The 21,112-nt window shown below is 39.2% G+C and overlaps 1 protein-coding gene across 2 annotated transcripts in view; it reads right to left on the reverse strand.

Annotated features, from left to right (window-relative positions):
- The window catches only part of ero1b (endoplasmic reticulum oxidoreductase 1 beta), a 26,293-nt gene extending 5,349 nt beyond the window's left edge, over nucleotides 1-20,944 (reverse strand). The window contains exons 1-14 of one of the 2 annotated variants that reach the window (XM_044342699.1): nucleotides 20,146-20,944; nucleotides 15,760-15,879; nucleotides 12,252-12,335; nucleotides 10,758-10,799; nucleotides 9,169-9,251; nucleotides 6,920-6,993; nucleotides 5,975-6,095; nucleotides 5,022-5,068; nucleotides 4,902-4,913; nucleotides 4,775-4,801; nucleotides 2,828-2,920; nucleotides 2,387-2,633; nucleotides 1,514-1,583; nucleotides 273-359 (exon numbers count right to left, since the gene is read on the reverse strand). In XM_044342699.1, coding sequence (XP_044198634.1) covers nucleotides 273-359; nucleotides 1,514-1,583; nucleotides 2,387-2,633; nucleotides 2,828-2,920; nucleotides 4,775-4,801; nucleotides 4,902-4,913; nucleotides 5,022-5,068; nucleotides 5,975-6,095; nucleotides 6,920-6,993; nucleotides 9,169-9,251; nucleotides 10,758-10,799; nucleotides 12,252-12,335; nucleotides 15,760-15,879; nucleotides 20,146-20,316 — 1,278 coding nt within the window. In that variant the 5' untranslated portion in view covers nucleotides 20,317-20,944. Of the gene's footprint in view, nucleotides 1-272; nucleotides 360-1,513; nucleotides 1,584-2,386; nucleotides 2,634-2,827; nucleotides 2,921-4,774; nucleotides 4,802-4,901; nucleotides 4,914-5,021; nucleotides 5,069-5,974; nucleotides 6,096-6,919; nucleotides 6,994-9,168; nucleotides 9,252-10,757; nucleotides 10,800-12,251; nucleotides 12,336-15,759; nucleotides 15,880-18,371; nucleotides 18,597-20,145 lie in introns of those variants that run through there. The other variant, XM_044342707.1, reaches the window with a different exon arrangement.
- Between the last annotated feature and the right edge of the window lie 168 nt (nucleotides 20,945-21,112).

The raw sequence follows: 21,112 nt of genomic DNA on the forward strand, positions 1-21,112 counted from the left end.
CAGATGGTTTTTAAACATTATTTTTTAAAATGTTCTCAGTTCATCAACAGCTGTTAATTAACTTTATTAAAGGTTTTGATTGGTTCGGCTGTTTCTATAAGCGCAGCAACTAAATTTGAGATAAATCAGTATTCTGTGTTTCTCTATAGTTACTGCAGTCGCGGCTGCATCTTCCTTGTAAAAGACATTTGGAATCACAAAGGGATCTTAACAATAATCAATTATAAAAAAAAAAATAGGAACATCAAATCAGTTTGAATCTAAACAGTCACCTGTAGTTTTCCCCACAGTCGACATTTACTGCAGCCGACACAGTCCATGATCCTGGAGATGTTTTTAAAGTGGAGGCGGAATTCCTCCTGCAGGGAAAAAGAGCCGATGTTGATCATTGAAGACAGAAACTATGATGATAAGACATAAAACAGAGATGGTCTCTTCCATCTATGAGTGTGTGTATGAGTCTGATTTATTACCATCAACACATTTTAACAGCAGATGTGTGAATCATCGTGTTTAAAGCTCAGCTGTGGAATAAAAACACACACGTTGCAACACAAACTTCCTCAAACTTGAAATCTAGATTCGGAGCTCATTAAGTGAGACAAATGACTTGAAACTTGTATGTTGAGATAAAGCGTTAAAACATCCTGACAGATGGTTCTTGTCCTGTATTTCCTCCGTTTGACCCCGAGATTCCACCGGGCGTGTTTTGCGCCGCGTTCCGGCTCCGACGCGGTTTTGCTCCGTCCTCTGCACGGCGCCCTATTCCACCAGGAGCGTGTCGGAAGCGGAGCGTCTTCACTGCGGGGAAGCCTTCCGCCGTTTAAAGTCAGGTGCTCTCCTACTACAGTAATTACAGCAGCCTAGTCAAAGCTGATAAAGTCCCTTAAGGCTACCGTAATTACTGCAGTAGCAGGGCAACTAAACTGCCCAATTTTGTTAACTTGCTCAGCTTTCACTGATTTGCTACGCAGTTAAGTGGTTTCTTTATTCATCTGTTTTAATTGCGTTTATTGTTGATATACGACCAGGAGTCTGCACGGGGTGTTTTATTTTGAAAATTGACCAGATGCTCAATGCTGTTTCTGTGTCTGACTTCCTGCCCAGCTCCATCTGCTCTGTGCTGCTTTACGCGGCTTCCGTAAAAAATAGACGAAGCGCCTAAGACTTTAAATTCTGCTCTATTTTATATTCCAATGTTTTAGATATTTATTCTTCTTCAGGGTTTTTTGTCTCAGTTGTATCTTGTTGCTACAGTCGTTCGATTTGTAACTTGTTGCTTGTTTTAATGAGACGAACACAATAAAGTGAATTCTATTCTGTTCTTGATAAACTTCACGTTATTATTGGTGAGATTTCTTTATAAGAACTTTTTGGTTATTCAATGTTTAAAGTGTTTTCAACCGTTTGTCACCAACTTTCTGAGTTATATTTATATTATATGAGAGACTTGAACTAATGACAGATGGTTTGTCTTCTTTTATCCTGATGAACATGTTGGTTTTATTTTCACCTTTAATGTTTTGGCCTCCATCTTGTGTCCGGCGAACATGGACTTCTCATCAAAGTGCATCGGGAAAGTTCTGCAAGACAAACACAAGACAAAAAACAGACAATTTTTAACTCAGAATGATGCTGAAATACATGTTTTTATTACAAGTCGCTTAGATTACTGCAATACTGTTTTTACTGATCTCACAAAAAGGTCAAGAAAATAACAGTTAATTCAGAAGCAGCAATACAAAAAAAAAAAAGATCCATCACTCCACTGGTTACCTGTATCCTATAGAATTGAGTTTAAGTCCTTTTACTCGTCTATAAAGTCTTATAAAACCAACTACCTTTCATTTTATGTCTCAACATGAACTCTGAGATCTTCTGTTCTTTTAGAAGTTCCTAAAAATGTCCCACAATGAATCTGGTGAGACTTTGTTCTGTTTTTATGGATCTAAACCAGTAGTCACTAACTGGCGGACCGCGGTGCAGCCAAGACAGAAGGTCATGATTTAAAACCTGACGAGGCGCTTCTGTTTTAACTGGTGCAGCTTTTGTAGTCTTTACGGTAGACGGTGAAAGGAAGAGAAAGTCAAGATGTGAAACAGAAAAGCTTTTCCTCCCTTTATTTTATTTTTCTGAAGCACTTTATTTATTTTCTCTTATTTTGAAATGCAGCCCTATTCTATTTAGTAGATATTATTATTATTATTACATTAAACATATCAGCAGTCATTTGACAGTCAGGTATTGATTACATGCAGATGTTGATACGACTACGAGGCTGCTTTAATATATATATCACACTGAATAGTTGTAGACGTTATGATCTTCTGGACCTTTGCTTCAAGAAGTTTTCTCTAACTATAAACCTTCTTCGGACTCTGCTTACTTGATCTCTTTGAAGACCTGCAGCAGCAGCTCCTTGGTGGCTCCGTCCTCCTGAGCGTTTCCTGTGTACAGGTTGACGAAGGCTCGTTCAAAGTATGAAGACACCTTGTAGAGCGCCCGCAGCTCGATCAGGTACAGGAAGTAGAGGTTCTTCAGCCGCCGGGTGCCTTCGCCCTTCGTCTCCGCCGTGTCGAAACGCTGCCTGAACTCCTGAACGTTCGGACCCCAAACTGACCTTCCCCAACCCTCTGAGGAGACAACGACAACAGCAACACTTTACTACGTTATGTAGCATAATTTAAACGTTTAGAGGCAATTTATACGTCATTGACTCTACAATCTGTTCAGTTTAATTTTTAAGTCCGTGTTACCTGGTCTGTACGTTTCTTGGTCTATCTAGACTAATCTAGACTGAATCTGGATTTATTTCTAATAATCTCACCGTCCAGCAGGTACTCGGCACACAGGTGGATGTTGATGCTGCTGTGGAGGCCGGAGATGAGTCGGTAGAAAACTCTCTTCTCTAAACACAAACCTGCAGAGAGAAACAACAGCGAGAACACGTTGAACCTCTTTAATCAATGCAAACTGACAACAAACACAATATTATTACTAAAACATTCAGGTTCTGATTCAGGTTTTTTGGGAGGAATCAGTCTCTGAGATGGATGAAAGTCCTTGTTACTCTGTATATTATGTACTAACTGTATGTACTTTGTTGTTGAGTCTTGTGTTGTAATGTATGCTCATGTATTTTATTTTAATTGTTGAGTTTTATGTGTTGTAAAAGCCCATCTAGGGACTTTGCATTGTGAACTAGCTTAGGCTAGAAAATGCTGTGGTATGTGGCATCAATTCATGTTATATACAAATAAACATAAACATGCCATCAACAGTTTTCACTGGAGCTACTTTCTACCCAAAAAAATTAGTACGAATGAAAACCATTAACTCCATTTTAAAGTGCCAAAATATTTCTAAATAAATAAAGCAAAAGGAACGTATCTGCTTGGCTGGACGTCACATCGGTTCAGTGTTTTATTACAGTTTGGGAGAACTTTATAAAGCTGTTTTTTTAACTGGATATTATTAAAATTTCAAGTGCTGTCATTTATTAGGAGCTTCTACCAGGAGCTTATTAGGAGCGGTTACCACGGTGACTGCTGTCCGACAACATCAGTGATGTGTATTGTGTATCTACTAACAACCGTAACCGTGCACAACAGGCTGCTGATGTCCACCAACTGTAATCTGATCATGTGGTTAGCAGATTTAGACAGTTTTGTTGACTAATATCATAAACGTTGTTCATTGGCTCTGATTGGATAATAAAGATCTGAAGCTGATGTTGCTCCGAAACAGTTTCTGTTAAACTTCACTGATTAATCATCACACTCCTAAAACGCTGTCAGACTCTCCTTTAAAAAAAAGGAGAAAACTGGATGCAGCAGAATCATACAGATCAAAACCTGCCGCCTACATTACCCACAATGCACCTGGGAACTGTGGTGTGTTATGCTAGTAGCAGCAGCTAATGTAGCCTGGAGCTTGCTAGCCTCCAGCAGACATGAGAAACAGGCTACAGGTCTGCTAACCTCACTTCTTTCTAACCACATCACTTTCATTTTCACACTCGTAGTCTTCACACCTGCACTGACTGTTTCTGCTCTCTAACAACTCCGGAGGGAAATATCTGGCTCTTTAGCTGCTAAATGCTCCATTATGTTCACCAGCTAGTCTACAGCTAACTGTGTCTGTCTGTTCGGTGCTGAGCAGGTAGTGTACAGCGGCTTTTTAGAGCTTTTATTCTGAAAACGACACAATGAGAGCGCTGAGAAGTGAACCAGAACAGTACACATTACACACTGACAGATTAGACTCTTATTTTGAAACTATAGTCACTTAAAACACTTAGTAAACGTGTCGTATGATCAGCTGAAACTTTACTGTTTAAAGCTTTGATGTTTGTGATGTATATGTGTGCGTGATTTAACAGTGTTTCCCTTTTAATAATTTCAACTACACGACACCAAAACTCTCCAGCTGTCAGTTTCACTTCTGTCCGTGCGGTCTGGTTGAGTCAGAACTGTAACTTAGAGACTTCATGTTGATTTTAGCCGTTTACTACTAGATGATTAATAGCTCTCTCTCTCTCTGTAAAGCCGTTTACACCCGACAAACAAGATTTTATCAGTCGACAGTCTGCAGAGACACATGAGGAGGAAGCAGAGAGGAGATAAAAGAAGCTCGACTGCACAGAATGACGAGGCTGCCGAAGGTGACAGGAAACGTGACGGATATCTGTGGTCGAGCACGAGAAGCTTTCTAATAGTTAGATGTAAAACCACGTAAAAACTGTCAGAGAAATAAAGATAAACACATGATTTACCTTCCAGCCACGTGTAGAAACCTTCTCCTGCAACGATTCCAGCGACATGAGAGAAAAGAGATGTGATCAGTTTCAACACAATTTCAAAATAAAATTCACATGGAAGCCGGTTTTGGTTTTTACTCACCGTCGTCGTCTCCTGAACGCAGACAAACATAAAGAGGAGAAAAAATAAAGCTGTTAGATTTGTCAAAATGAGCTGAAAGTGTCAACTGATGGCAGATATTGATTTTTTTTCCAGACTGACCTCTGCTGGGAGCCAGAGGGTTCAGAGGTCGGTACACCGATCTGGGCCTGTCGACAAATACATGAAGTCAATATAAAGAACGAGAAATCATGACGGCTGGAGAGTCAAACTGATTCACAACATCTTCAAACTTCATCGTTTTCTAGCAGATAAAATGACACAATTAGTTTGAAATTTAGTATTTTATCACTGCAGCGTCTCTCTTGTTTTGGCTTCTTTCAAAATAAGATAAAAATGATCTGAACTGTTGCACTACGAAGAAAACACAACTATAAAAAACTAAAATTTAATAAGTTAAAAATCAAGAAATAATAAACGCTAATATAAACAAACATAAACAACAACACACACGTCAACTGGATCAACCATGTTTACTGGTTTCTAAACCAGTTCATTACCAGGAGACAAATATTCACTGAATGAAACTGATAAAGATCTAAAGCTGAAACAACCAATCAATTAGTTGATCAACAGGAAATTAATCAACTAAGCGACTATTAATAATTAATTAATTTATTAATTCATTAGTTTTTCAGCCTCTTAATTTTGAAGATTTGCTGTTTATTTTCTGACATTTTAAAGACCAACAATTAATCAATTAATTGAGTAAATAATCAACCGATAAATGGAAGTTATCGTTAGTTGAAGCTACAACACAAAAATTATAATAACATTGAATTTAATTAAATAAATGATTGAACCAGCAGGGTTCAAACAGGAAGTAAAGCAGTAATTGTTCACTTTTGGTAAAATAAAAGGAGGCGAATAGTGTGTGTTACTGTGTGTGTGTGTGTGTGTGTGTTACTGTGTGTGTGTGTGTTACTGTGTGTGTGTTACTGTGTGTGTGTGTGTGTGTGTGTGTGTGTGTGTGTGTGTTACTGTGTGTGTGTGTGTGTGTGTGTGTGTGTGTGTGTGTTACTGTGTGTGTGTGTGTTAATGTGTGTGTGTCTCACTTGAAGCAGTTTTCCTCGTAGATGCTGTTCCAGACCCTCCAGGCTGAAGGACCCTTGTATCCGGTGAAACGCTCCGGGTTCAGCAGCAGATCCACGTACTCAGCATCTGGAGAGGTTTCATCTGAAACACACACACACACACACACACACACACACACACACACACACACACACACACACACAGTCAGTGACTTGGTCTCACTAATCTAAAAGAACAAACAACATCCTGAAGCTTTATTGGTTAATTCTGACCCGTAGTGGAGCTCAGACTTTTTAAGACAGTTAATAAAAGAGCTGCAGCAGCTGCAGGCTGACGTCAAGTTATCACTCACAGCTACTGACTGTCAGAACCAGACGCTTCATCTAACCACAGCTTAGTTTCAGTTTGATTATCAGTTTCATCACAGACGGAGAGACCGTCCGCTCATTAACAGACTGCTGCTAGTTAGCGTTAGCTCCCAGCAGGTAGAGACCAGAGAAGATCCTCTGCACTCCTCTTTCCTGGTGGATGATCGGGGAGTCTGTGGTGGAAGTTGTAAATGAAAGATCTGACAGCACAGCTGCAAATTCAGGAGGCTTATCTCCACCCGGTTACCACAGTTACAGTCAAATCAAGCGCACCTGCAGAGCAGCCGCCCCACGCTACACTGATATACCAGCCGCATGTTTTACCTGCAGGACTCCTGTTTTAATGCTGATGTGAAAACGTCCAGCTAGCTGCTCGTTGATTTCACTCATCAACATCCCAGCATGCAAAGCTGCTCCTGGCTACGGGATGGAGACGGCGGTCAGATCACCACAAACGAACGGGGCCGAGACCACTCCACTGTGTTAGTCTGAATACGACTGCTGAATCGTACCGAGTCCAGTTCAACCAGACTAATTAGAATAGTTAGTTAATTAGAGACATGTTCAGATGTTGACCAGATGAATATAAACACTCACCATCCAGCTCACAGAAGTGGTCCTGAGCGTCGTCGTGCCTCGCCCAGTCAGCGAACGCCTCTTTACTCTGGTTACTGCAACAGGAAATAATATATCAACTGAAACGACTGCAGAAGAAGAGCAGTGACACTGTAGCAGGAAAGACAACGATGCTGTATAAGAATACTATGAAACAGACATATTGTCCATCCGACTGGATAAAAATCATTCTTACTTACAAGTACTTACAATGTGTGTTTTTATGTGTCACTCTGACATAACGTATATTGTTTTTAACAGGACAAGTTAAGCTATTTTACATGTGAGTAGTATTATATATATATATATAGTATATATATACCTGCTCTAATAAGCTTTTTAGGGGGAAAATCTAAATTAAAATTATGTCAAACAGTTTTCAATAAAGCAAAAATCTCCACATATGAACATATAGAGCAGATTGTCGAGGTTGCCGGGATACAAGAACCATGGCGACAGGACGTTCTGATGTCAAAACGTGTCTATTTTTATTGATTTGATCACTCTGATTGTTTTTTTTTGCTGATTGTAATTGTTCTGTATCGAGCCAGCGAGGATCAATAGTTTAGTTTAGTGACATCATCCTGATTGATATCAAGTTTTTTTTTTTTTTTTTCACGAATATTTGTTTCATACAAATATTTTTAAAATTATTTGTTCCCGGGAAGAAAAAATAAAACGTTAAATACCAGCGTGCAGGTCGGTTACATCACTATCTCAGTGTCTCTCCTCTGCTCCGCTGTGACGTCTATCAGCAGGTCTCAGTGAGGGGAGTCACATCCACCTGCTACATGACGCACATTTCATAATTTGGACATCAGTCCTGGAGATAAAGCTGAGCTACTGACACACGCTTCATGAACGCTTATTGTAACACTTTAATTTTTTAAAATTAAAAAGGATTTTTAAATCTCTGTCCACTTTTATTCAAACACAAATACAAACACTGGGCTCTCTGCACATCCCGAGTGTGTGTGATGTCTGTGTTTGAGTTATGATGTTGAGATTAAAGACATGTCTAAGAATAAACACACACAGAATAAGTATGATATCGATGGCCGAAGAGCAAAACCTCCTATCTGAAAAATGCACTTTTTTTGAGAAAACTTGTTCTTCGGGTCAAATTTGACCCGATTTCAAATGTTTTTATATCAGAAATATGAATTTCTTTCATCTAATCGCCTGAAAATCACACGGATGGATCCATAACCCACACTTTGCAAGTAAAAGTAATGATCACTACTTTCATTGAATTTTGGGTGTTTTTGGGGACTTTTGTTCTCCTGAGTCAGAATTGACCCGGGAGGATAAAAGTTACATGATTGACAGGAAGACAACAGGAGGGTTAAAAAAAAATTGTTTTCTTGCAGAATGCTATTTGTTAAGGATTTGTGGTATTGTTTACTGTATTGTTTACTGTATGTTTGTATGGTTATTACAGTATTGTTAACATATAATATAGTAATATAGTACAAAAACAGTGTATTATGTGTTGGATTTTTCAGATAGCAGGTTTTGCTCTTCAGCCATCGATATGTAGGACACGTATACAGTCGTCCAGGTTTGATGTGAAACTGTACAGAGTTCGTGGGATCAGGAGTTTGTGTCTCTCGGGTTATTTTTAGGTTGCAGCGAGTTGAGCAGGTTTTTCACACCGGCGAGAGAGAGAGAGAGAGTTGCATCATCTCTGTTTTTTCAGCACAAACTCATCTGTGGTTGAACGTTTTTCCTCTGTGTGTAGCCGCTCGCTCTGATTGGTCGACAGACTTCAGCGGAGAACAGAATCTCTGACGCAACTGTCGGTGGGAGAGTTGCATTGTGGGTAACGTAGGCGCCGGGTTTTTGACAATCTGGTGCATCATTGTAAGTCTGATAATGAGCTAGGTTTTACTTTTTATTTGTCATGTACAGATGTTTTTGTCCAACAAACATTCTCAAATAAAGTGTCCCTTTAATAAAGTCCCTGATTTTCATTAAGTAAAGTGAATTGATGGGATTCTCTTTGCTCTGGACCTGTGATGACTCTACAGATCTCCCCCCTGGCAGAGGTGCAGTGAAGGTCAGTGTGCTGTTTTGGGAAACTTCCAGCAGCTTCCAGTCAGGCGTTAGTAAATGTTTGACCTGGTTACTATCAGCTGCGGTCGCCTGAAAGCTGCTTTGCATTTTTTTTTTTTTAAATGAGCTGCTTGAAAGTGTCTGCAGCCGGCAGATAGGAAGGTGTGTCGTCTCACCTCAGGGTGCTGTTGATGGCGCCCAGCTCTTTGGCCTGCTCACACTCTGTCATGTCCGATATGGTGTTGGCTGCCTGGGAGTACTGGAGACAGAGAGAGGAAGAGGAGGAGGAGGAGGAGGAGGGCTGTTAGTAAGATTATTACAGCCGGTGTTGTCATGCTAATAATAATGTCTTATGATGTCGTCAATGTTCCTCTTCTGACCGTCAATTTAAATTATTTCAACTTTGTTTCTATAAAATGAGTCAGTTTGTCAGCGAGGATCATGTGACCTGCAGCCACATGTGGTAATTACAGGATAACAGAACATTAAATGATCCTTCAAAATGATCTCTACTCATTTGCTTTAGAGACCGATGAAACCATAGTGACATCACAACTAGTTCAGATGTAACTTTAGACGAGCGTGATGACAGATTCAGAGATTTATGCAGAGACGTAATGTTGATGTAAAAAAAAAAAAGGATTTTAATGAGAAAATTGAACTTTTTATGTGTAAAACCATATTAGACACAAATTATTATTCAAAGTTAAGTATTTTATATCCATCTTAAAACATGTCTGGAGGGAATCTTGCTGACATTAAACTGTTGGTCATCTCAAACCAACCACAGCTGCAGCTGCAGAACTACATGTTGAGGTTAGATTGTCTTATTTGACTTTGCAAAAGCAGTTTAGCTTTAAATGTCTGAACACAAGCAGTTGTAGAAGAACTCTGACTGACTGACTGACTTAATAAAATGACGATTTGACGTTACTATCAAACATCTACGCAGCCGTGTTACTTCTCTTTATAGGAGCTATAGGCTCAGGTCAGCCAGAGGCAGGGTGTTTAGCCATATTTTGGTGAAATGTGATTGTTTTCTCACATCATTTGAGAAGTTTTTATGGATAATTTGATATTTCTCTGTCATGAAATCCTTTGAAATCTCACTGTGAAAACCACCAGACTGAATACAGCCCCTGTCCTCTGTCTCCAGCCTACACAGGTGCAGTGTTTGATCATTAAAATATAGCTTTCCGGTGGAGGCCTCGTGCTTACTACCCAATGAACCTGTGTAACTGATGGTTTAGGATTTTTTACACTCTGGTAGCCTGAGACTCTCCTCACGCTCTGCTGAGGTGGCACGTATTCATGTTTCCTTTCTAACAGCGACTGCTGAGTTTCCAGCTCGACCTTCACTGAGACGAGAGCAGATGTCCAAACACTTCTGGTTCATTACGAGACAAACATCAGGCTGTGAGCCAAGAGCTGCCTGGCAAACACTCAGCGCTCGGTCGCTACGTGGAAACTATCAGAGGAGATAAGCTGAGTGGTCTGAGCTAAGTTCAGATGTGTGTGTGTGTGTGTGTGTGTGTGTGTGTGTGTGTGTGTTCAGTGAATCAGCTGATGAGACAGAATGTGCTGAACAAATGCAGCTGGTCCTAAACTCCATCAAACAAGTTGTCTATGAACAGGTACGAACATCAGCCGATCATTTAACCTCTGCTGATATGAAAAATCCATAGTAGGACGACTTGTGAGGAAACTATTTCATCATGTGCTGTGTAGACAAGCTTGTAATGTAAACTCTGTCAGATGGTCTCACCTTGTTGTAGTTCCCAGACTTGATGCCCACTGGGATCTTACTCTGTAAAACACATCAATAAACTGTCAATAATCCACAAACAAACAAGAGTATAATACAGTATAGTTAGTATAGTATAGTTAGTATAATATAGTTAGTATAGTATAGTATAGTATAGTTAGTATAGTATAGTAAGTATAATATAGTTAGTATAGTAAGTGTAATATAGCATATATACCATAGTACACTTTAGTTAGTATAGTAAGTATAATATAGTATAGTGTAGTTAGTATAGTATAGCATATATAACATAGTTAGTATAGTATAGTATAGTAAGTATAATATAGCATAGTATAGTATAGTATAGTAAGTATAATATAGTATAGTATAGTTAGTATAGTATAGTTAGTATAGTATAGTAAGTATAATATAGTATAGTATAGTATAGTTAGTATAGTATAGTAAGTATAATATAGTATAGTATAGTATAGTTAGTATAGTATAGTAAGTATAATATAGTATAGTATAGTTAGTATAGTATAGTAAGTATAATATAGTATAGTATAGTATAGTTAGTATAGTATAGTAAGTATAATATAGTATAGTATAGTATAGTTAGTATAGTATAGTAAGTATAATATAGTATAGTATAGTATAGTTAGTATAGTATAGTAAGTATAATATAGTATAGTATAGTATAGTTAGTATAGTATAGTAAGTATAATATAGTATAGTATAGTTAGTATAGTATAGTAAGTGTAATATAGAATAAATACTATACTATAGTGAAGTATAGTATAGTAAGTATAGTTAGTATAGTATAGTATAGTATAGTATAGTATAGTTAGTATAGTATAGCAAGTATAGTAAGTATAATATAGCATATATACCATAGTACACTTTAATTAGTATAGTAAGTATGATATAGTATAGATAGCATAGTTAGTATAGTAAGTATAATATAGTATAGTTAGTATGGTATAGTAAGTATAATATAGTATATATACCATGGTACACTTTAATTAGTATAGTAAGTATGATATAGTATAGATAGCGTAGTTAGTATAGTAAATATAGTATAGTAAGTGTAATATAGAATAGATCGTATAGTATAGTATACTATAGTATAGTAAGTATAGTATATAATAGTATAATAAAGTATGGTATAGTACAGTTAGTATAGTATAGTAAGTATAATGTAGCATATACCATAGTTAGTATAGTATAGTATAGTATAGTATAGTATAGTATAGTATAGTAAGTATAGTATAGTATAGTATAGTATAGTAAGTATAGTATAGTATAGTCTAGTATAGTACGTATAGTATAGCAAGCATTGTAAAAGATAACATTTGTCAGTTAACTGGGTTATACTGAGGTAATTCACAGGTTATGTTCACTAGAACGTCATATATATTAGTTTATGACATTATAGTACATCTATAATGACGTCAGTGACCAGACAGATGTTGGGGGTTACACTGTGTGAGGCAGGTGTGAGTGTTGACCTCTGACCTCTGGGCAGGGCTCCACATGGCAGTCTTTGATGGAGCAGTGTCCGTCGTCCGGCCAGAAGGGACACGGTCGCTTCAAGTTTACCTGCAGACATCATAATGACATCATTATTATTAAACATGGGTAAAATGAAATGGAATTAAACAACACAAAGAATAAAGTTGAAGTTAAATTAAATAAAGGCTCATCTTGTGTGTTAGAATGTGTAGAAATGTGTTTCCACTCTGCATCCACTCTGACCAGAGGATGAGAGCCTTCAGCTGACAGTGTGAGAAGCTGAACTTGATATTCATATCTAGCCTGGTTTACATTCAGACCTCTGAATAACCCCCTCACTCTAATCTCAGATTCTTTTTATTCAGATAGGTGGGTGTTTGTGTTCATTGCTGCGTTTCCCTGGTTTGAAAACAACCAAACCAATCAGAGCTTTTGTTGGTAGATTTAAAGAGACGACACACAGCTTATCTTCTTGTGCCAGAGCCAAACCAACGCTTGTTAAATCAACATATTTCTTTGATGCTGCTCCTAGCAACCACCTTTGCTTTGTGTCAACTGAAAGGTGACGTCGACTAGTCACTCACTGCTGATTGGTTTGAGCAAAATAACCCAATAGGATCCAATAACTGTGCAGAGTTTCCCTCTGACTGCCGGAGCTGCTGTGGGGTTTTTCCACGGCCTCGGCTCGTCTGCCAAGTCGACCTGTGATGACATGCGTCTACACTTCAGCCTCACAGCGGGAGACGGCTGCGCTGAGACACGCTGCTGTATTCAGATCTCCATACTTTTGTAACTTTGACCTGAATCTCTGTGGTTTCAAGTTTAGATTATCATCCTGTTTGTACTTGAAATCCAACCTCAGTTCACTGTTCACTGACAGCTTTCACATTACTGCTAATAGAGAGCCAATACTTCCTGCTGCAGGATGCTTTTATTGTTCGGCTATAGGAAACGCACTGTTTGTGTCGCCAAGTTAGTGGCACTACACCTCAATAAAACAGGTCTGATCAACCACATACGCACGTATTTGCACATATTCTGTGCTGTTTGGTCAGTGGATCGGTTTTAACAGTACGAGCAGAAACAGCCACAGTGATATTTAGATGAAGAGAGAGACGTTCACACATGCGGCCTTGAAAGCTGGGACGATGACGGCTGCTATTCACTGTGAATGAGACCTGCCCCCCCCTCCCGCTGAGCTAGAGAGGCTCAAAAAGCGCCCAGCAACACTACAGGGGAAAGTTAAGAGAGGCTCATGCAAATGTCCTCTGACACAGTGTGAACAACAACCAGCGAGAGCCAATCACACCTGCTCCCTGAAATAACTTTAAAACAAAGTAGAGGAGAAGCTGCAGTCTCTGGTTTGTGTTTAATGAGCTACCGGGAACATTAAAAGAACGACGATGCGTGGAAACAAACTGTCGACGTTTGTGGTTCATCAGTACGGTGACTACATCAGAGCTACGGATTGTGTGTGAACGCACCGTTACTGTGGTTTAGTAACCAGCGAACCTCCAGCACATCATCAAGGTTTTACAACTTCACCTTCCTGTGCTTGCAGTACAAAAACAGTTTGGCTAAAAATATCCCTCACTATAACATCAACAAAACCAAACTGGTCTCATATTTGCCTGGTTGACTGAGGTGTTAGATACTAGACGCACTAGAACGGGCTCTAAAAGAGTTTAACACTGGCTTTACCGCAGCAGTTATCACTGCAAACATCAGTTCATGGACGTCAGTCACGATCGTCCGCAGATTATTTCATCAACACAGCAGCCTTCCTTCCTATTGTGTAACATCCTCCTAACCAACTCCGGACAAGAAGAAGCTCAATGTGAAAAATAAAATACTTGTGCTGTCGTCTGCTTTCTGCAGGTCCAGCAGTGTTTTGTTTAACATTAGCATGAACATCTAAGAGCTCTTCACCAAATGACAAAGTGAACATTTTCACCAAAGAATATCCAGATTACAGTTAAAGTAGCATTTGGGTTTAAACTAATTTTCACATCCAAACGGTATTAAGTTTCTTGCTACACTGATCACCACAGTTTACAGTAAACAAGTGCAAGCAAACCTCCACGTTAATCCGACTAAATTCGTAAGCGCATCGTTTTCTCTCCGTCCAGACTAAAACAGCGTTTTTTTTCTCCAGAGTGTGTAAACGGTGTTGTAACGTGTTCAGAAAAAAAACGGAGCTGCGTATAAACGCTGTCATATCGCTGACAGAACAGGCGGTGGCAGCAGCGCGGCGTTTCATCGGAAGAGGAAGAAGAAGAAACAATAACAACAACAATGGCGGACGGCTTCATGTGCGTGTTGTTCTCTTTATTGTCTACCTTGTTCAGAGTTAAACGTAGACATCTACCACCTCAAACTGTTGGAATCTGCTGTTATAAACTAAACGTCAGGAAGCTGCTGCGGAAATGTAAATAGTAATTAAAGCAGCAAGCAGCGTTGGTCGGGACCTCGCACTCTGGCCCGTTGGGATCAGATCATTTTGCTTTTTGAAAATGAGGGATATTTCTTACAAATGTGGTGTGATTTTATTTTGAAAGTTTGATTGACACTTCTTGTGAAATATCTTCATAAATACCATGACTTTGGCCAAATCTTACATTAAAAATCATATTTTAGTAGGAAATTTTGTGGCAAATCCATTGATACAGGTTTGAAAGTGGTCAGACTTATAGTTTAGACGTCAGAAGCCTCTGTTTGACACAAAGTCCATTCCCATAGATTGCCTCCTCATTGTTTTACATTGTAAGGTGTGATGTGGCACTGCAACTTTCAGGGCTTATAAAATCCAAACCGTTCAAGTTATTACAAAGTTTTTAACAACTTTTTTCAGCATAGTGTCATAAGTCATCTATTACAGTTTGAAGCTGATACCATTAACACCCTCGGAGGAGATAGCGTTTGTTCAGGGTCCAAAATTGGAGCAAAGTCTTATTTTGAAAGTCTGATTGTGGACTTCCTGTTGGATTTAGGTCAGGGGAGTCAGTGTATGATTTGTAGATCTTGATGAGACAAATAATTGAGTTTTGGTTTGATCTCTCTACGACATTCCTACGGGCCGTGGCGGCCATTTTAGTTACATAGGTGGCGCTAGAGAGCACATTTTGGCACTTTAGGGGTTAATTTTTACATTTTATCAAATTTTCTACCAGACCTGATGTGTGTGCCAAATTTGGTGAGTTCTTGAGCATGTTTAGGGGATCAAATTAAGGGTTTCAGTGGTATAATAACAAAGAAAGAAACAAAGAAAGAAAGAAACAAACAAACACACGAAAAACAGAAGGGTCCTCGCCCTTAAGCCTTCTGGGCTCGGTCCCTAATAATTACTATCCTCTGCACATACAGGAGAATGACCCGTCTAAATGTGGACGGACGTATTTACAGAAACCAGCTGTGGACGCGTGTTGATTTTGCACTAAAATGTAATCTCAGAAAATATTCACAGAAGGGAAAGAAAACGTTTGTGTATTGGCGGTGAAGGAGCAGCTCTCACCCTGTAGTATCTGAAGTAGTCTCTCTCCGTCAGTTTCTTGATACGAGGGTAAATCTTGAAGTTGTTGAAGACGTCGATGCTTTCAACGTCACAGAAGCAGTCGTCCAGGACTCCCGTCAGCTGAAACAGAGCAGAGAGAAAAAAGGCTTTTTATGTATCACATGACGACGACGTTTAACCAAACAATGTTTCATAAGAAGTCACGTTACTCGTTCAGGACGCTAAACTGGAGTGTTGCAGTATGTAACATAAAGCTTTACTGTGTTGCAGAGTTGTTCAGAGATTGATTCCTGGTTAAAGTGTCCGTGCAGCTGCAGTCATGTGATGTTATGTGAGTGTTGTTTTTACTGTGTGTAAGAGATATACAAATACTGAATAAGTTAGAGTTTGACATATCGTGGACAAGCTGCAACATCTGAGACTGAAACATGAAGCCAAAACCTGCAGTTCCTCCGATGACCTCTGGAGGCTCCAAAAGCGAGTCGACCCTGAAATAAACATGTTTACAGCCTGGTATAAAAAACGCTTTTGGTCTCTAAAGCTAATTTCTCGCTTCATGACAACTGCACTGGGGTTAGCCTATTTTTATAGAAGTCACCTGTTGTGGATTTCATGTAATCTGATTTAATAATAAGATGTATTTCTGGTGAAGTAATGAAATGCTGTGTGTCTGTTAGAGATTGTTTTGTTACCAGTGTATGAATATAAATGTTTATAATAAACATTATAGTTTTTATTTATTGCATTATTTCCACTGCGCTCTACTTTTATTCCCATGTGCAGCTTCAAGATGATTCAGTTGGATTTACGTTAAGTTTACGGCTGCAACTACAGATCGTTATCGATTAATCTGTCGATTTCTTTTCCTCAAAGCCTGAGATGCAACATCAACAACTCAAGATATTCAGTTTACTCTCACATTGGACTAAAGAAACCAGAAAATATTCACATTTAAGAAGCTGGAATCTGAGAATTTTAGTATTTTGTTATTAAAAAATGACTCAAAGTGATTAATTGATATCATCACCTGCTAGAGCCTTTTACTTTGAGGAAACGTGCATCAATGTTTAAGACTTTTCGAGACCTGCAGATAGGAAACCTCCAGATACAGCAGCTCCACCACTGAACACTGAGCCTCCACTTCCACAGCAGGAGGCCCACAGACAGACCCCCCCCCCCCACCCCCACCCCACCCACCATACATAATACATCCACCACACAGCGCTCTGTTACCTGAACCCGTGCAGGGCAGACTCAACCTACAACACAAACGCTGCCATCTTCATCTCTGAAACTAAATCTGAGCCCTTGAATGACTCGTGTAAACAGGTATTTCAGGGCATTAACACCATCAGGGTGTAGTGAGGAGGCTCTGCTTGTTTTTTAAAAGGACGTCACCCTGCTAAACTAACAAACGTGACAGGTAACCAACACACACCTGTAGTCTTAATCCACTGGAAACACCTGGTTTTAACTGGCTGGAGACAAGTGTCAGCTGCTCCCAACACGGTTTAACACGAGTTAAATCAACTTTATACCTTAAAAGATCTGATTATAACACAATGTTTTATTTGCATGAATAAAAAGTCTGAGTCACAGGCTGTAAAATCTAAAACGAGCCAGTTACAGCATAAAATGTTTCCTAAAGCACAAAGACGACGTCATCAAATGTCTTGTTTTATCCACAACTCAAAGATCTTCAGTTTACTGTCACAGAGACTAAAGAAACCAGGAAATATTCACATTTAAGAAGCTTTTCTTTAAAAACAAATCACTCAAAATAATTAACCAATTATCAAAATACTTCATTTTCTGTCGATCAACTACTTCTTTTAAGGAAATTCCTGTTTTACCTTTAATAAGAGCCCAATTGTATAATTCCATCTTTTTCTTCTAATGTAAATAAACACATTTTTATACATCTTATAAGTTATAATCTGATGCAGCATATGGAGCCAGCTGCTGCTAGAATTTCATATGAAATAATAAACGATAAGCTTATAAAATACAAAAAAAAGTTAAAGATTAAACCAGCAGGTTGCTTAACTGTTTGTTGTGTATCTCCTGCGTGTAGCTGTGACCTTCTGTCATGTTTCATGTTACAGATGTTTGACTTGTTGAGCAGTTCCACAAAATAAATAATTGTTTTGACGCCCCCCCCCCCAAAAAAAGGTAAAAACTTTCCAACATTTCACAATAAAAGAAAAGTTTAGAGAAAAGTCTGAAAAACTAAATCAAACTTTGTTTTATTCTTATTTCCTGTACTGAGCTGATATCAGTCACACTCACAGCAAAACAAGTACTTTTACTTTTAAAACTTTAATACAGCTGAAAATACTTAAGCGCTTTGCTTAAGTCGGATCTTAAATGTAGGAATAGGAGTTGTGGTATTGCTATTTTTACTTAAGTAAAGCTATAAGAACACTTCCTCCGTCTCTGCTGGAGCCCGTGCGATGGGTGAGAGCTAAAATATGAAATGGTTCTCCTCTCTTACGACTTACAAGCTTTTTTCTGGCGTCGCAGTAAGTGAGAATTGTGTCTCCGGTCTTTCTGAAAGAAACACCTGAAAGTCTACAAACAAATCATTTGACATAAAGTGAGCCACAGCTGACCTCTGAGTGCAGCAGTCCACCGAGCGCCAGGACAGGCAGGAAGAGGCACATTTGTCTCAACATCCTGCTGTTTTGGTTCCACTTCTGTTTTTCTCTGCTTTTAAAACTTCCCCCTCAGTGAACTTGGTTCCCCATGTGTCAGCGGAGCAGCTCTGCCTGTCTGTCTGTCTGTCTGTCTGTCTGTCTGATGGCTGAGCTGTCATTACAGGCTACCAGCTCCATGCCCGCCCGCTCCCCGCCTCCAAACAATCAGCTGTCAAAATAAACCCCGCCCGGCTACCGGCGACTCACACTTTGTAGTCCTTTCATCACTCTGAGGCCGTTAGACGAGCCGGTTCTCTGTGTTTCAAAAGACTACAACTCCCACGAGGGGGCAGGAGGTGGCCAGCCAATCACAGCACACCACGCTTTGTTACTCGGTAATGGAAATAACAGCAGCTGGACTGAAAAGCACAACCTGTGTCTGAATTCAAGACGTGTAATTTTGCATATTTAAGCTTCTTTCAATATGTCCTCGTCACCGCTTTTACTGTAAACCCGTGAAAATGGCGGCAAACTGAAGATGAACTGAAAGGAAGTTGGTGACATAAACCATCAGCAGAGAGATGAACATGTGAAACTTTTTTTTTAAAATATATAATGTGACGGTTTAACAGAACATCTTCCGGTAATGAGTCTCGAAACAGTTTTAATTAGAAGCATAAAGAAGAGGGACAAAACAAAATGTCAGTCGTGTCCGGTGTTTCGGTTCAACGGGTGGCCGTGTTAACTGGTGACTGGTTGTCATAGTGACGGCAGCTGTTAAAAACACGAATAGGAAAAAAACCTTAAATCCTCTTGAACTGAATGTTTAATACAGTATCTGTCTGATACTTTTTTGTTTCTTACATTATGTTAATTAAATTGAGTCGCCAACAAGAAGCATTCACCTTTCTTAAAGTTACTTCTCTATGTTGGGGAAAATATCGAGATTTGACATTATTTCTGTAAAAAAAAGTGACTCAAACACCAACGTTAATTAATGTTAATAGACTGACCAGCCAGTGTAATAACAACTTTACTGTGCTCTTTGGAGTATCAGTCAAATATATTTAGTAGCCTGAACAGTTTGAATGTAATATGTTAAATATTTTAACTCATGTCGCATTAAGACAACGTCGGTGGTTGCAGATAAACAGACCGGGTGGCTACACGCAGTTTGTACACAATATTTAGCCGCAAACTGGACATATAGTGTTCAATTCATGACAAATATATAACGGGAAAAAAAATCCCAAAATAGGCTTTAGCTGCACTGTTAGCTTATGGTTTTGTTTCCCACATTATAAGAAACGTTACGACGGGTGAAAGCTTCTTGTTGAGCACATTTAACTTCCTCAAACTTATTAGATAATAAACACAGATGAGTATGTCTTGAAAACAGTTTGAAGTAAAATTAACTTTTTTACGAGCAGCAGTCACCAGTTAACACGGTCACTCGTTGAAGCGTAACACCGGCATAAATATAAAGACTAACTTGCATTTGTATAACTGCCAGAGGATTATAAAACATTTAAAATAGTGTAATTATGGGACTTTGACACAGAGATGGAGGTGTCGCTGCTAGCATCACACACACACACACACACACACACGGTGACGTCAAATTAAGATGACAGCAGAAAATGCTAGAAGATTTCCTGAATGGGTCGCTGCTGTCGTGTCGCCACGTTAAAAGCTTATTAAAGAACCGTTTAGACTTCAGGGTGGCCCCGGCTCTGTGGAGCTGACTGACCTGGCAGAAGCAGCTCTGGTCCGGGCTGTCCGCAGCTGCAGCTCCGCTCCGACGCTCGCTGTGCTGCGTTTGAGGCTTCACGTTGTTGTGTTGAAACCAGCCCAGAACAAAGTTCCCGAAGAACCAGGCCAACAGCAAAACACCGAAAGCCTGCAAAGTTACTTTCCACATCACTCACTGTGCTGCAGGCGCGACGGCGGGAGAAGAAAACAAACAATAAGTCAGAAGCAGTTCTGTTAGCTTCAGGCTAGCTGAAGTTAGCTTCCGCAGGCTAACAGTGGCTGTTAAAAAGTCAGAGCGGGTCGGTTAAGCTGAGCAGCCCGGTGTCTGAGGACCCTCACACGGACACGTAGACCTCTCACTCCCCTGAGAAAAGCGGGGTCAGCGTGTAAAGATCGTACATGACTGGATAAGTTTTCTGTCCAACAGCTTCCTTCACTGTGAAGTTAGCAAACACAAGTTAGCTATACTTCCGGTTAGATATTCCAAAATAAAATGCTTGGAATTGAGTAGAATAGAATAAAATAAAAGAATAGAATGAAGTAAAAAATGACAGAGCCCCTAAAGTCCTAAAAGGTAGTTTTTTTTATCTTGTACGCACAAGATAATAATTCGTGCCCACATGATATTAACTTGTGCGCATAAGATAAAAAAAAAACCTTTTGAGACTTTACAGGCTCCGTAAAAACCATGGTAAAAACAAAGCAAATTGATTATTCAAATAAAGCAATGAACGCCGCCATGTTTCTAACATACTTGAGAAATCAACAAACTATTAAAGGCTATAAATGCAACTTACCCTTACCTTTTGGGATTTTAAGGGCTCCGTAAAAAATAGAATGAACAGTGTTGACACTACTTTTAAAACTGTAGTTTACAAACTACTAGCTACTTCACAATAAAAACTAGTTAAACTACATCTTAACTTCTCTCAAAAAGATTAGCTTGTCAAATTAAAACTACTTTC

This window comes from Thunnus albacares, chromosome 3, assembly GCF_914725855.1.
Source record: "Thunnus albacares chromosome 3, fThuAlb1.1, whole genome shotgun sequence".
NCBI classification, from domain to species: Eukaryota; Metazoa; Chordata; class Actinopteri; order Scombriformes; family Scombridae; genus Thunnus; species Thunnus albacares.